The following is a 14048-nucleotide window of genomic DNA, read 5'->3' on the forward strand; positions in this document are numbered from 1 at the left end:
GTCTAACGGCCCGGGGGGAGAACACCAGCCCCCTAGAGCTTCCAGCAAGGTCAGGAATCACATTTAGTACAAGCTGGACAAAAATGAGAGCAAGCAAATAACCCAAAAAACAAAGAAGCAGGACTTAGCTTAATTTAGCACGAACCGGGACCAGCAGATAGGAGCAAACAGAAAGGATCTGATTACAACGATGCCAGGCACTGGACTAAGGATCCAGGAAGTTTATATAGCAACACCCCTGGACTAACGGCCCAGGTGGGTGCAAACTGAGGGAAGAAACTCCCAGAGTAATATCACTAGTAACCACAAGAGGGAGCCAAAAAGTCTAATTCACAACAGTACCCCCCCCTTAAGGAGGGGTCACCGAACCCTCACCAAGACCACCAGGGCGATCAGGATGAGCAGCGTGAAAGGCACGAACTAAATCGGCCGCATGCACGTCAGAGGCAACCACCCAGGAATTATCCTCCTGACCATAGCCCTTCCACTTGACCAGATACTGAAGTCTCCGTCTGGAGAGACGAGAATCCAAGATCTTTTCCACCACGTACTCCAACTCGCCCTCAACCAACACCGGAGCAGGAGGCTCAGCAGAAGGAACCACAGGCACAACGTAGCGTCGCAACAAGGACCTATGGAACACGTTGTGAATGGCAAACGACACCGGAAGATCCAAGCGAAATGACACTGGATTAAGGATTTCCAATATCTTGTAAGGACCGATGAAGCGAGGCTTAAATTTAGGAGAGGAGACCTTCATAGGAACAAATCGAGAAGACAGCCACACCAAATCCCCAATACGAAGTCGGGGACCCACACCGCGGCAGCGGTTGGCAAAACGCTGAGCCTTCTCCTGTGACAATTTTAAGTTGTCCACCACATGATTCCAGATCTGCTGCAACCTATCCACCACAGAATCTACCCCAGGACAGTCAGAAGGCTCCACATGTCTCGAGGAAAAACGAGGATGGAAACCAGAGTTGCAGAAAAATGGCGAAACCAAAGTAGCGGAACTAGCCCGATTATTAAGGGCAAACTCAGCCAACGGCAAGAAGGTCACCCAATCATCCTGATCTGCTGAAACAAAACACCTCAAATAAGCCTCCAGAGTCTGATTAGTTCGCTCCGTTTGTCCATTAGTCTGAGGATGAAAGGCAGACGAGAACGACAAATCAATGCCCATCCTAGCACAAAAGGATCGCCAGAACCTGGAAACAAACTGGGATCCTCTGTCAGACACAATATTCTCAGGAATGCCGTGTAAGCGAACCACATTCTGAAAGAACACAGGAACCAGATCGGAAGAGGAAGGCAGCTTAGGCAAAGGCACCAAATGGACCATTTTCGAAAAGCGATCACATACCACCCAGATGACAGACATACCCTGAGACACCGGGAGATCAGAAATGAAATCCATGGAAATGTGTGTCCAAGGCCTCTTCGGGACAGGCAAGGGCAAGATCAACCCGCTGGCACGAGAACAGCAAGGCTTAGCTCGAGCACAAGTCTCACAGGACTGCACAAATGACCGCATATCCCGTGACAAGGAAGGCCACCAAAAGGACCTAGCCACCAGATCTCTGGTGCCAAAAATTCCCGGATGACCTGCCAACACCGAGGAATGACCCTCGGAAATGACTCTGCTGGTCCACTTATCAGGAACAAACAGTCTGTCAGGTGGACAAGAGTCAGGTCTACCAGCCTGAAATCTCTGCAACACGCGTCGCAAATCAGGAGAAATGGCTGACAAAATAACTCCCTCTTTAAGAATACCAACTGGTTCTGCGACTCCAGGAGAGTCAGGCACAAAGCTCCTTGAAAGAGCATCAGCCTTCACATTCTTTGAACCTGGTAAATACGAGACCACAAAGTCAAAACGTGAGAAAAACAATGACCAGCGGGCCTGTCTAGGATTCAGGCGTTTAGCAGACTCGAGATACATCAAATTTTTGTGATCAGTCAAGACCACCACACGATGCTTAGCACCCTCGAGCCAATGACGCCACTCCTCAAATGCCCACTTCATGGCCAGCAACTCCCGATTGCCAACATCATAATTCCGCTCAGCAGGCGAAAACTTCCTAGAGAAGAAAGCACATGGTCTCATTACCGAGCAACCAGGGCCTCTCTGTGACAAAACGGCCCCTGCCCCAATCTCAGAAGCATCCACTTCGACCTGAAAGGGAAGTGAGACATCAGGCTGGCACAAAACAGGCGCTGAAGTAAACCGGCGTTTCAACTCCTGGAACGCCTCCACGGCTGCAGGAGCCCAGTTAGCAACATCAGAACCTTTCTTGGTCATATCCGTCAAAGGTTTAACAACGCTAGAAAAATTAGCGATAAAACGACGGTAGAAGTTAGCAAAACCCAAGAACTTCTGAAGACTCTTAACTGACGTGGGTTGAGTCCACTCATGAATAGCTCGGACCTTGACTGGGTCCATCTCCACAGCAGAAGGGGAAAAAATAAACCCCAAAAAGGGAACCTTCTGTACTCCAAAGAGACACTTTGAGCCCTTAACAAACAAAGCATTCTCACGCAAAACCTGAAACACCATCCTGACCTGCTCCACATGTGAGTCCCAATCTTCAGAGAAAACAAGAATATCATCCAGATAAACAATCATAAATTTATCCAGATACTTCCGGAAAATATCATGCATAAAGGACTGAAACACTGAGGGAGCATTAGAGAGCCCAAAAGGCATCACCAAGTACTCAAAATGACCTTCGGGCGTATTAAATGCAGTCTTCCATTCATCTTGCTTAATGCGTACAAGGTTGTACGCACCACGAAGATCTATCTTGGTGAACCACTTGGCACCTTTAATCCGGGCAAACAAGTCCGACAACAGAGGCAAAGGATACTGAAATTTAACAGTGATTTTATTCAGAAGCCGATAGTCAATACAAGGTCTCAAAGATCCGTCCTTCTTGGCCACAAAAAAGAATCCCGCACCAAGAGGGGAAGAGGATGGACGGATATGCCCCTTCTCCAGAGACTCCTTGATATACGAACGCATTGCGGCATGCTCAGGTACAGACAGATTAAATAATCTTCCCTTAGGAAATTTACTACCTGGAATCAAATCTATGGCGCAGTCATAGTCCCTATGAGGAGGCAGAGCACCGGATCTGGACTCGCTGAACATATCCTGATAATCAGACAAATACTCAGGAACTTCCAAAGGAGTAGAGGAAGCAATAGACACCGGCGGGGAATCAGCATGAATTCCCTGACAGCCCCAACTTGACACAGACATTGCCTTCCAATCCAAGACTGGATTGTGGGTCTGTAACCATGGCAGCCCCAAAACGACCAAATCATGCATTTTATGCAGAACAAGAAAACGAATCACCTCCCGATGTTCAGGAGTCATGCACATGGTTACCTGCGTCCAAAACTGCGGTTTATTTTCCGCCAATGGCGTAGCATCAATACCTCTAAGAGGAATAGGATTTACCAACGGTTCAAGAACAAAACCACAGCGCTTGGCAAATGACAGATCCATAAGACTCAGGGCAGCACCTGAATCCACAAACGCCATAACAGGGTAAGAAGACAATGAGCAAATTAAAGTCACAGACAAAATAAATTTAGGTTGCAAATTACCAATGGCGACAGGACTAACAACCATTGTTAGGCGTTTAGAGCATGCTGATATAACATGTGTAGAATCACCACAGTAAAAACACAACCCATTCTGACGTCTATGATTTTTCCGCTCATTTCTAGTCTGAATTCTATCACATTGCATTAAATCAGGTGTTTGTTCAGACAACACCACCAGAGGATTAGCGGTTTTGCGCTCCCGCAAACGCCGGTCAATTTGAATAGCCAGCGCCATGGAATCATTCAGACTTGTAGGAATGGGGAAACCCACCATCACATTCTTAATGGCTTCAGAAAGGCTATTTCTGAAATTTGCGGCCAGAGCACACTCATTCCACTGAGTAAGCACGGACCATTTCCGAAATTTTTGGCAATACACTTCAGCTTCATCCTGGCCCTGAGAAATAGCCAGCAAGGCTTTTTCTGCCTGAACTTCAAGATTGGGTTCCTCGTAAAGCAATCCGAGCGCCAGAAAAAACGCATCAATATTTGCCAATGCCGGATCTCCTGGCGCTAGCGAGAAAGCCCAATCCTGAGGGTCGCCCCGTAAAAAAGAAATAACAATTTTAACTTGCTGAGCTGAATCTCCAGATGAACGGGGTCTCAGAGAAAGAAACAATTTACAATTATTCTTGAAATTCCTAAACCTAAATCGGTCTCCAGAAAACAGTTCAGGAATAGGTATTTTAGGTTCAGACATAGGACTACTGGTAACAAAATCTTAGAGAACCAGAAACACATGGGCCACTTGCACATAGAACAAGTCTGTAGGAACCTGTTCACACCACCAAAAAACTTGAAGACACAAAAGAGCACAGCGAGGTCAAAAATACTCTGTTGTAAAAAAAATCACAGTAATCAGCAAGTGCTAGTCAAAAGATGTAAAGAAAACAGGGTATTTAGTTGATACGTATCAACTAAATACCCTGTTTTCTTTACATCTTTTGACTAGCACTTGCTGATTACTGTGATTTTTTTTTACAACAGAGTATTTTTGACCTCGCTGTGCTCTTTTGTGTCTTCAAGTTTTTTGGTGGTGTGAACAGGTTCCTACAGACTTGTTCTATGTGCAAGTGGCCCATGTGTTTCTGGTTCTCTAATTGTTCTCTTGTTTCTACAAGACTGGGGAGTCCACCACTCCTCTGTGGGTCATTTGCATTTAAGCTGTTCCATCCTGCATGTCCACATGGATAGTCCTTCTCTGAACCCTGCTTATACAGGTACTATACAGATGATCAGGTTTTAAATATATCAGATAGGGATTTTATACATTAGTTAGGACTGCTCTATAAGGGTATACCTTGACGATTTGGTGGAGCAGCTTAGTATACATTTTTTTGCAAAAAAACGTATCAACTAAATACCCTGTTTTCTTTACATCTTTTGACTAGCACTTGCTGATTACTGTGATTTTTTTTACAACAGAGTATTTTTGACCTCGCTGTGCTCTTTTGTGTCTTCTGGTAACAAAATCTTGTATGCCCTGCACACGAGCAGCAAGCTGGTCTACACTTGTAATCAAGGTCTGGACATTCATGTCTGCAGCAAGCACAAGCCACTCAAAGGTAAAGGGGAGAAAGAGAGGAAAAAAAACAAACAAAAAAAACAACAACTCAGAATTCCCTTTCTTATTATCCCACTTCTGCAATGCATAAACATTCAATGTTGGCCTGGCATACTGTAATGACCCCAATGGCAGAGGGTCTCAGAAATATTTACTAAGTCTGCAAACACAAAAAACAGCTCATAGGGCAGTGGTAACTGGGCTGACCATATATCTAATCCTAGCACCACAAGTAACAGCAGCCGGGGAGCGTGCCTACGTTGATTCTAGACGTCTCGCGCCAGCCGGAGAACTAACTAACCCTAGAAGGGAAAAGAAAGACCTTTCTTGCCTCCAGAGAAAAGACCCCAAAAGTTGGATACAAGCCCCCAACAAATAATAACGGTGAGGTAAGAGGAAAAGACAAACGTAAGAATGAGCGAGGTATTTAGCAAAGAGAGGCCCACTAGCTAATAGCAGAATATAGTAAGATAACTTATATGGTCAGCAAAAACCCTATCAAAAATATCCACGCTGGAAATACAAGAACCCCCGAACCGTCTAACGGCCCGGGGGGAGAACACCAGCCCCCTAGAGCTTCCAGCAAGGTCAGGAATCACATTTAGTACAAGCTGGACAAAAATGAGAGCAAGCAAATAACCCAAAAAACAAAGAAGCAGGACTTAGCTTAATTTAGCACGAACCGGGACCAGCAGATAGGAGCAAACAGAAAGGATCTGATTACAACGATGCCAGGCACTGGACTAAGGATCCAGGAAGTTTATATAGCAACACCCCTGGACTAACGGCCCAGGTGGGTGCAAACTGAGGGAAGAAACTCCCAGAGTAATATCACTAGTAACCACAAGAGGGAGCCAAAAAGTCTAATTCACAACATATGGCTGCCCGACACCATATTAACATTTCACTCCTGGGGGGTATCGCGTTGGGGTTTGAATCTCTCACAGTGACACGACCAATCTCACCACCAGTCAGCTCTACCTGCTGTCTCTGCATCAGAGCTCTGATTTCTTTTTGCAGGGCACGTTGTTCACTGTGGCCAGCAGTTTCTGCCACCTGTTGCAACAAAACAATAACTTCTGCAAGACAATTTTCTATAACATTAGTACCAAGAGTCATCATGGGATTACATTCTCGGCGATCAATATCAACAATCACAATCCCTTGGGCTTTCAATTCCACCTGCCCCACTTTGATAGTGGCCTCTTTATACCCCACTTGTGGCAATGGCTGACCATTACTGGCTATTATAGTGAAATCGTCATCGGGGCCACGAGTAATATCGGTGTCCTCCTAATACCGTTTATAGAGTACATAAGGCATAGTCGTCACCTGAGAACCGGTGTCCAGCAAAGCATTCAGGGGGATGCCGTCAACCACCACAGGAAGAACTGGTCGCCCTCCAATGTATTTGGCTCTCCAATGCTGTGGGCCTGACCGTCCTACTCCTGGGGGTTGGCCCTTTGCCCCAGGGGTTGCTCGTTTAAAGGACAGTACCTTGCAAAGTGGCCCACCTGATGACAGCGGCAGCAGATGGGTCGTCCATCCTCATGGAAGCGATCGTCGGACCGGCCTCTGGTTGGCGGGGTCCTCCTCTGTCGCGTACAAGGAACATCCTCCGGTCTGGAGGCCAGCTGGATCCTCTCCTTGGGGGCCTCCTGTAGGGACTGCACTGTCCGGGCCAGGGCAGCAACGCTCTTGGTTAGCTCCTGCATCTGGAGGCGGAGTCCTGCAGGGGAGTCGTCCTCTAGGCTCTGGCCGTCGGCCTCGGCGGTGACTGGGGCATCCGACGCCACCTCCTGGTGGTATGTGAGAGCGGGACGCCTGGGAGGTGCTGCACGGCTAGGCTGTCGCTCCTGCCATGCCTGGATAGCTTTATCCTTGAATTGCGCAAAAGTCAAGTCTGGATTTTGCATGGCCAGGAAGTGCAGTTGACCCCTTTGATGGCTGCACAGGAGCCCTTCAATGAACCGTTCTTTCAGGAGTTTATCCTCATCTTGCACGCTGTCGGGGTCACTCTGCTTAATGGCCCGCAGCGCCTCCTGGAGATTAAGGGCATAGTCCCGTAAGCTATCCTGCGGTCTCTGTTTGCATCCATAGAAAGTCAATTTAATCTCTGTAGCAGTGCGGGTATCAAAGGTGGCTTTAAACTTTGCAAAAACCTGTTGTGCCGTTTCCTTATCCGTGGCGGGCCAGGACTTCATTTCTCTCAGAGCCGCTCCAAAGAGTTGGCCGGTTATCATATGAACCTTCTGAGGCTCTGTCAGGGGATAGAACTCGATCAGGCTGCAGATTCCTTCTTTAAAGTCAGTGAATGTATGTGACTCTCCAGAATATCGTGGGAGCCAGGCCGCTCCGGGCAGGTACGGCATAGAGAAGGGCATTATGGCTTTTGTGTTAGCGGCAGCGTCCGACTGGCTGAGGGGGGCAGCGGGTTCTGCGGCAACTGGTGGTTGTATTAGGGCCGCGGCTTCGCCCGCAGCGGGGCCCGGAGGTGCCCCTGCGTCCCCGGCTGCGGCCTCCTCCTCCGCTCCTCCCGACTCGGACATGACTGGCCCCTCCTCCACTAACCTGCTGGAGTTCGGACTTCCTCTTCCGGGATTGGCACGTTACCGCGCTTTCTCGCTCCGCGCTTCTTTTGGCCGGTTCCGCCCACGAAGCTAAGGCTCCTCCCTCCGTGCACGGCAATGCGAATCGTGCCGGGAACTCTTGGCGGCAATTGGCAACACACAGTCTTTGCAATAAAGTACAGTCCAAGCACAGTAAATCACAGTTCCCAGGCACACATGACCTGATTCTTCAGGCTTAAGTAGATCCTGTTCGTGACGCCAAGTTTTGCAGCACCCCCACTGCCGCAGGGCCGAGGAGTACCCGGTACCGGGCCTCTGAGTCTCTGCTCTGGGGTTGTCACGGTGGCTAGACCCGGTCCGTGACCCTGCTGAGGGGCGCACAATGATAGATGTGGATGGTGCGGTGTAGTGCCGGTCGCAGTTAATAACGAGGACACCAGGTTGCAGTCTCTTTACCTCTTTACTGAAGGCTTCAGGTGTCCAATCCAGGGCACTGTTAACCGGGCTGTCTGAGACCGGCCGGTCCGAAGGCACATCAGGAGTCCCCTTCACAGGTGGGAATCAGCGTCTACCTTCTAGCGCTTATGTGTTGTAGTCCTTCCCTGCTGAGCACCCCGGGATAGTCCTCACAACTGCTTCTGTCTGTGTCTGATGCTCGTTCTCTCCATCCCCCAGATGATATGGCTGGGACGCACCCGTATGACGGGGTAGGCCTGGAGTTATTCTGGGACTCTAGAGTCGCCCCTCTCCCACAGCTGCCTCCGTTGTCTGCTTAGGTGTTTTAGTGAGACAGCCAACCTATAATTGGCTGTCCGGCCGTGGTTTGAAGTAATGCTTGTAGTCTCTTACTTGCTCGGCGTTCCGGCCACCGACTGTTGCCCCTCAGAAGGATGTTGCCTCGATCTTACAGCACGACTCCTTCTGGTTCTATCACTTCTTTGCTGTATCCCCGTTGCTCACTGGTTCGTGCTATTCTTAGGAATCTGCCAGGATCCCATCCCTGACAGGTCCTCTCACTAGCTCTTCCCAGTTACTTCTCCCTGTCTTCCTGTCCAACCCCCCAGTTTTACCAGAGTGTGAGGAGTGGCCTATTAGATAGAACCACCCCCCCTGGTGGCCGGAGTGTGAAGTGTGGTGTGAGTGTTACCTGGTCAGGTGAACTCCTTTGGTGCAGTCAGACGTAACATCACTCCCCTTAGTGGCAGCGCGACATTACTGCAATGACCAGGACTCTGGGGCGCTGCAGATGCAAGCTCTGATATCGTATAGGAGAGAATGGTTTTGTATCATGCTAGAGGTACAGGAAATGTGAGGTAAGTGTGTGCGCCTGGGGGCTGGAAGTACTAATGAAGGGATTGGCTAGGCATGGCTTCATACAGACAGACAGACACACACACACACACATACATACACTCAGCTTTATATAGATAGATTTATAATGGACTTTATTGACTGACTCGCGTCAAGTAAGGACTGAGTCGGTAACGCTGTTATTTTTTTGTAAGTTATATTTATTTTACTGTTGGAATTTTATCCCTAATAAAGCACTGTGGCCTAATTTATCCCACCGGTTGTTGAGTATTTACAGTGGGGGAAATAAGTATTTGATCCTTTGCTGAATTGCACGTTTGCCCACTGACAAAGACATGAACAGTCTATAATTTTAAGGGTAGGTTCATTTTAACGTTGAGAGAAAGAATATCAAATATAAAATCCAGAAAGTCACATTGTATAAATTATATAAATTTATTTGCATTTTGCAGTGAGAAATAAGTATTTGATCCCCTGCCAACCATTAAAAGTTCTGGCTCCTACAGAAAAGTTAAACGCTCTTAATCAACTCGTTACCTGCCTTTAAGACAGCTGTTTAACATAGTCACCTTTATAAAAGACTCCTGTCCATAGACTCATTTAATCAGTCAGACTCTAACCTCTACAACATAGGCAAGACCAAAGAGCTTTATAAAGATGTCAGGGACAAGATCATAGACCTGCACAAAGCTGGAATGGGCTACATAACCATAAGACACTGGATGAGAAGGAGACAACTGTTGGTGCAATAGTAAGAAAATTGAAGAAATACAAATACTGTATTCATATATGGTATTAATTGGTTTCTATTTAACATTTAATTAAGTTTTATTAATTTAGCAGTCCTTGTATTCCCATGTGACCAGATCTCACTTTCAACTTCCTCTAACTGAAAAACAGCCTAACTGGAGAGCCGTGCAATCTATGAAGTGGGAGAACCTGTAACTCTTAGGCTAGGTTCACATTGCGTTATTGGGTGATCGCTAACGGACAGCGTTGCACGGCGAAAATGTCGCAATTAACGCCGTGCAACGGGTCCGTTAGCGCACCCATTGACAGCAATGTTGTTCCTGCCTGAAGCGCATCGCTAGCGCGTGCCTTTTTCGGCTCGCGCTAGCGATGTGCCGTTCTTTTGTGGTGCGCCTCGGACGCTGCTTGCAGCGTCCGCGGCGCGCCCGAGGTTTGTTCCCCGCTCTCGCAGATCGGGGATCTGCGAGAGCGGGGACGTTAGCGCGACCCCTAATCGCGCCCCTACAAATCCATTGTGTTAGCGCAATCCGCTAGCGCTAAACGGATTGCCCTAACGCAATGTGAACCTAGCCTTATATATTAATAGGTGCCACAAAATCATGTCCCCAGCATATCTGTTAACATAAAGTTACAGTGGACAACCCCTTTAATATATTTGTATCATTTAAAAGTAGTAACTAATGACTGTTAATCATTAATCTTTACAGTGTAGAGCTCCAGAAGAGGAAAACATGGAATTGGAGCCTGTCAAGTGTAAGTAGCATTACTTACTAATAATTTACTTTTCATGGCATTACAAAATCTATTTTATTAGGTTATTTTTTATCATATTCTGTAAAATTTACCATTTATGAGTATTGTATATTTGTTTCTTAGTTGAGTTGTTTCTACTCTACAAGTGCACTCCTCAAGTGCTTCTTAGACATTGAGAGGCAGAATAAAAACTATAGTATATTCAAGGAGAAATGTCAGATAAAATATACCATATATACTCGAGTATAAGCTGAGATTTTCAGCCCATTTTTTAGGCTGAAAGTGCCCCTCTTGGCTTATATTCAAATCATTGTCGGCGGGGTATCAGTAGGGGAGGGGGAGCGGTGGATGTCACATACTCCCCTGCTCCTGGCGCGGTCCCTGCATGTCCGATGGTCTCTGGGCAGCGCTTCCTGTGTTCAGCGGTCACGTGGTACCGCTCATTAAAGTAATGAATATGTACACATATTCATTACTTTAATGAGCGGTACGTGACCGCTGAACATAGGAAGAAGCTGCCGGCTCCCGGAAACCATCTGACAGTGAGAAGCTGCCAGGGACCGCACCGGGAGTAGTTGAGTATAACGGGGGAGGGTGTGCATTCACCTGTCCCCATTCCACCGCCGGGCACCGCTCCATCTTCTGCGTCCTGCCTGTTCAGGTCAGAGGTCGCGATAACGTGTTTAGTGTGTGCCCTCTGCCTGAACAGTCAGAGACAGAAGACAGAGCGGTGCACAGCTGTTGAACGGGGAAGGTGAATATCGCAAGTGACAGGGGCTTGAGCGACTAGAGGTGAGTATGTGATTTTTTTTTTTAATCACAACATATGAGGCATAATCGATGCAGCATCTTATGGGGCATAATCGATGGAGCATCTTATGGGGCATAATCGATGGAGCATCTTATGGGGCATAATCTATGGAGCATTTTATGGGGTATAACCTATGGAGCATCTTATGGGGCATAACCTATGGAGCATCTTATGGGGCATAACCTATGGAGCATCTTATGGGGCATAACCTATGGAGCATCTTATGGGGCATAATCTATGGAGCATCTTATGGGGCATAATCGATGGAGCATCTTATGGGGCATAACCTATGGAGCATCTTATGGGGCATAACCTATGGAGCATCTTATGGGGCATAACCTATGGAGCATCTTATGGGGCATAACCTATGGAGCATCTTATGGGGCATAATCTATGGAGCATCTTATGGGGCATAATCGATGGAGCATCTTATGGGGCATAACCTATGGAGCATCTTATGGGGCATAACCTATAGAGCATCTTATGGGGCATAATCGATGGAGCATCTTATGGGGCATAACCTATGGAGCATCTTATGGGGCATAACCTATGGAGCATCTTATGGGGCATAATCGATGGAGCAGCTTATGGGGCCATAATCAACATTTATACAGCATTGTATGGGGCAAATGTTTCTATGGAGCATTTTATGGGGCCATTATTAACTTTTGTGCAGCATTATATGGGGCATATTTTAATATGGAGCCTCTTATGGGGCCCATTATGAACTATATGGAGCATTATATGGGGCTCCTGATTCAATATGGATATTCAAAAACACTTAACCTACTGATGTCTCAATTAATTTTACTTTTATTGGTATCTATTTTTATTTTTGAAATTTACCAGTAGCTGCTGCATTTCCCACCCTAGGCTTATACTCGAGTCATTAAGTTTTCCCAGTTTTTTTGGAAAAATTAGGGCTCTCGGCTTATACTTGGGTCAGCTTATATTTGAGTATATACGGTAAAAGGCCACGTAGAGAGAACAGGAGGATCCATAACACCTGTAACCTAAACCTGTAAGCTTGGATCCTAAGCAAAAATTGATGCTGCTCCCATGCTTTATCCTATGTTTAGCAAAGCAATGCCTAGATCAGTATATTGCAGGAATGTACAGTGTACCTGCCTAACAACCATGTAAGCCATACAACCTCAAATGGGCCAGTTAGCCACTGAATGTAAGCATATCTTGAAATTTGTAAGAGACCTTAAAGGGTTGTCTGGCCTAAAGCTACAAGTCTACAGCCAGTCTATGTGACTGCAGCTTTGTGAATCCCACATCACATCCACTGTGCATTGTGAGAACTCCTAGGAGCCTGGAGCAGTGGTCAAGTAACTGCAAGTATACAATATGCATACTCTCAGGCCACATTCCAACTAGAGTATTTCCGGCTTCGTTTAATACATTTTATACATATTAGGCAAAGCTGTGAAAATCTAAGCAGAATGTGGCCAGGAGGATGCATCAGAGAACCCTCACAGCACACACAGTTCACGCTACGTGAGGGTCCACAAGTCTGCAGTCCCATGGAGCGACTGCAGACTAGTAGCTTTAGACTGGACAACCCCTTTAAAGAGATGCTACAGGCTTAAAATATTGATGATCTATCCCTATGATAAGTTATTAATATCAAATTTAGTTTATTTCAGCTCAGGCAGTAAAGAGTGCCTGGAGCCGAACAGCACAGCTCTTGGCCATTTTCAGGTACTACAGCTGAGCTCTTATTGAGGAGAATAGGAGCTTAGCTGCAGTACCCAGGAATGACCACTACACGGTGTATGGAGCTGAGTTGTTCAGCAGCTAGTAAAACTGTAAACAGCTGACCGGTGGAGGTGGCGGCTGTTAGACCTCAACCGACCTGATATTCATGATCTATCCTAAGGTCATCAATATATTAAGCCTGTAAAACCCCCTTAACATAAAGTATACTTGATTGTTGGTTGTATTCTCACTATACAATAATCAAGCTTCAATTATATAAGAGTAAACAACTGAACGTGCTTAAAGAAGGTAGAATTTTATTTAAGGTATTTTTATCCCATATCCCTTTTCCCATCCAGTATGATGAGTGAGATGTATATTAAATATATATCTAGGCATGTAACATTTGTTATTTTATTCCACAGGTCCGCTGTGCAAAGGGGACAATTGGAGACACTTTTCAGCTGCAAGAATGGACAAAGCAAATGAAATGGAAGCAGTATCATATATAAATTAAAAATGCTAAAAATATTGCAGCTTTCTCGCACACTTAGCTTTTCTTCATTACATGCAAGGTGATATTGCATGCACACAAGCCACAGATAGACCCTAGTTAAGAGATGGATTGGTAGTTGAAAGGTTTCTTAATAGTGATATAGTGATCTCAGCCATGATAGCTGGCATTTTTAATATTTTAATGTTATGAGCATCATCAGATATATATATATATATATATATATATATATATATATATATATATATATATATATATATAGATCAAAAGAAGAGGCAGCACTCCATTTTCAAAAAAAGGTGCAGGATTTATTCAAACCCACATGTCTGTGCGACGTTTCAGCTCTACTGAGCTTTTCTCAAGCAGTGGATAAAGGTTCCTTATTACATATATATAGTGTCCCAACAATCCTAATTACAGCCATTTGTGTTAAATTACATGTTGATACATTCATTAAAG

General features: G+C 46.0%; 1 protein-coding gene across 1 annotated transcript in view; it reads left to right on the plus strand.

The window, feature by feature from the left end:
- Window positions 1-13773, plus strand: part of LOC143794043 (uncharacterized) — a 95986-nt gene extending 82213 nt beyond the window's left edge. Inside the window, exons 8-9 of the mRNA XM_077280942.1 lie at window positions 10515-10560; window positions 13501-13773. Coding sequence (XP_077137057.1) covers window positions 10515-10560; window positions 13501-13592 — 138 coding nt within the window. The 3' untranslated portion in view covers window positions 13593-13773. The remainder of the gene's footprint in view (window positions 1-10514; window positions 10561-13500) is intronic.
- Window positions 13774-14048: the final 275 nt, after the last annotated feature.

The sequence above is a fragment of the Ranitomeya variabilis genome, chromosome 1 (assembly GCF_051348905.1).
Source record: "Ranitomeya variabilis isolate aRanVar5 chromosome 1, aRanVar5.hap1, whole genome shotgun sequence".
NCBI classification, from domain to species: Eukaryota; Metazoa; Chordata; class Amphibia; order Anura; family Dendrobatidae; genus Ranitomeya; species Ranitomeya variabilis.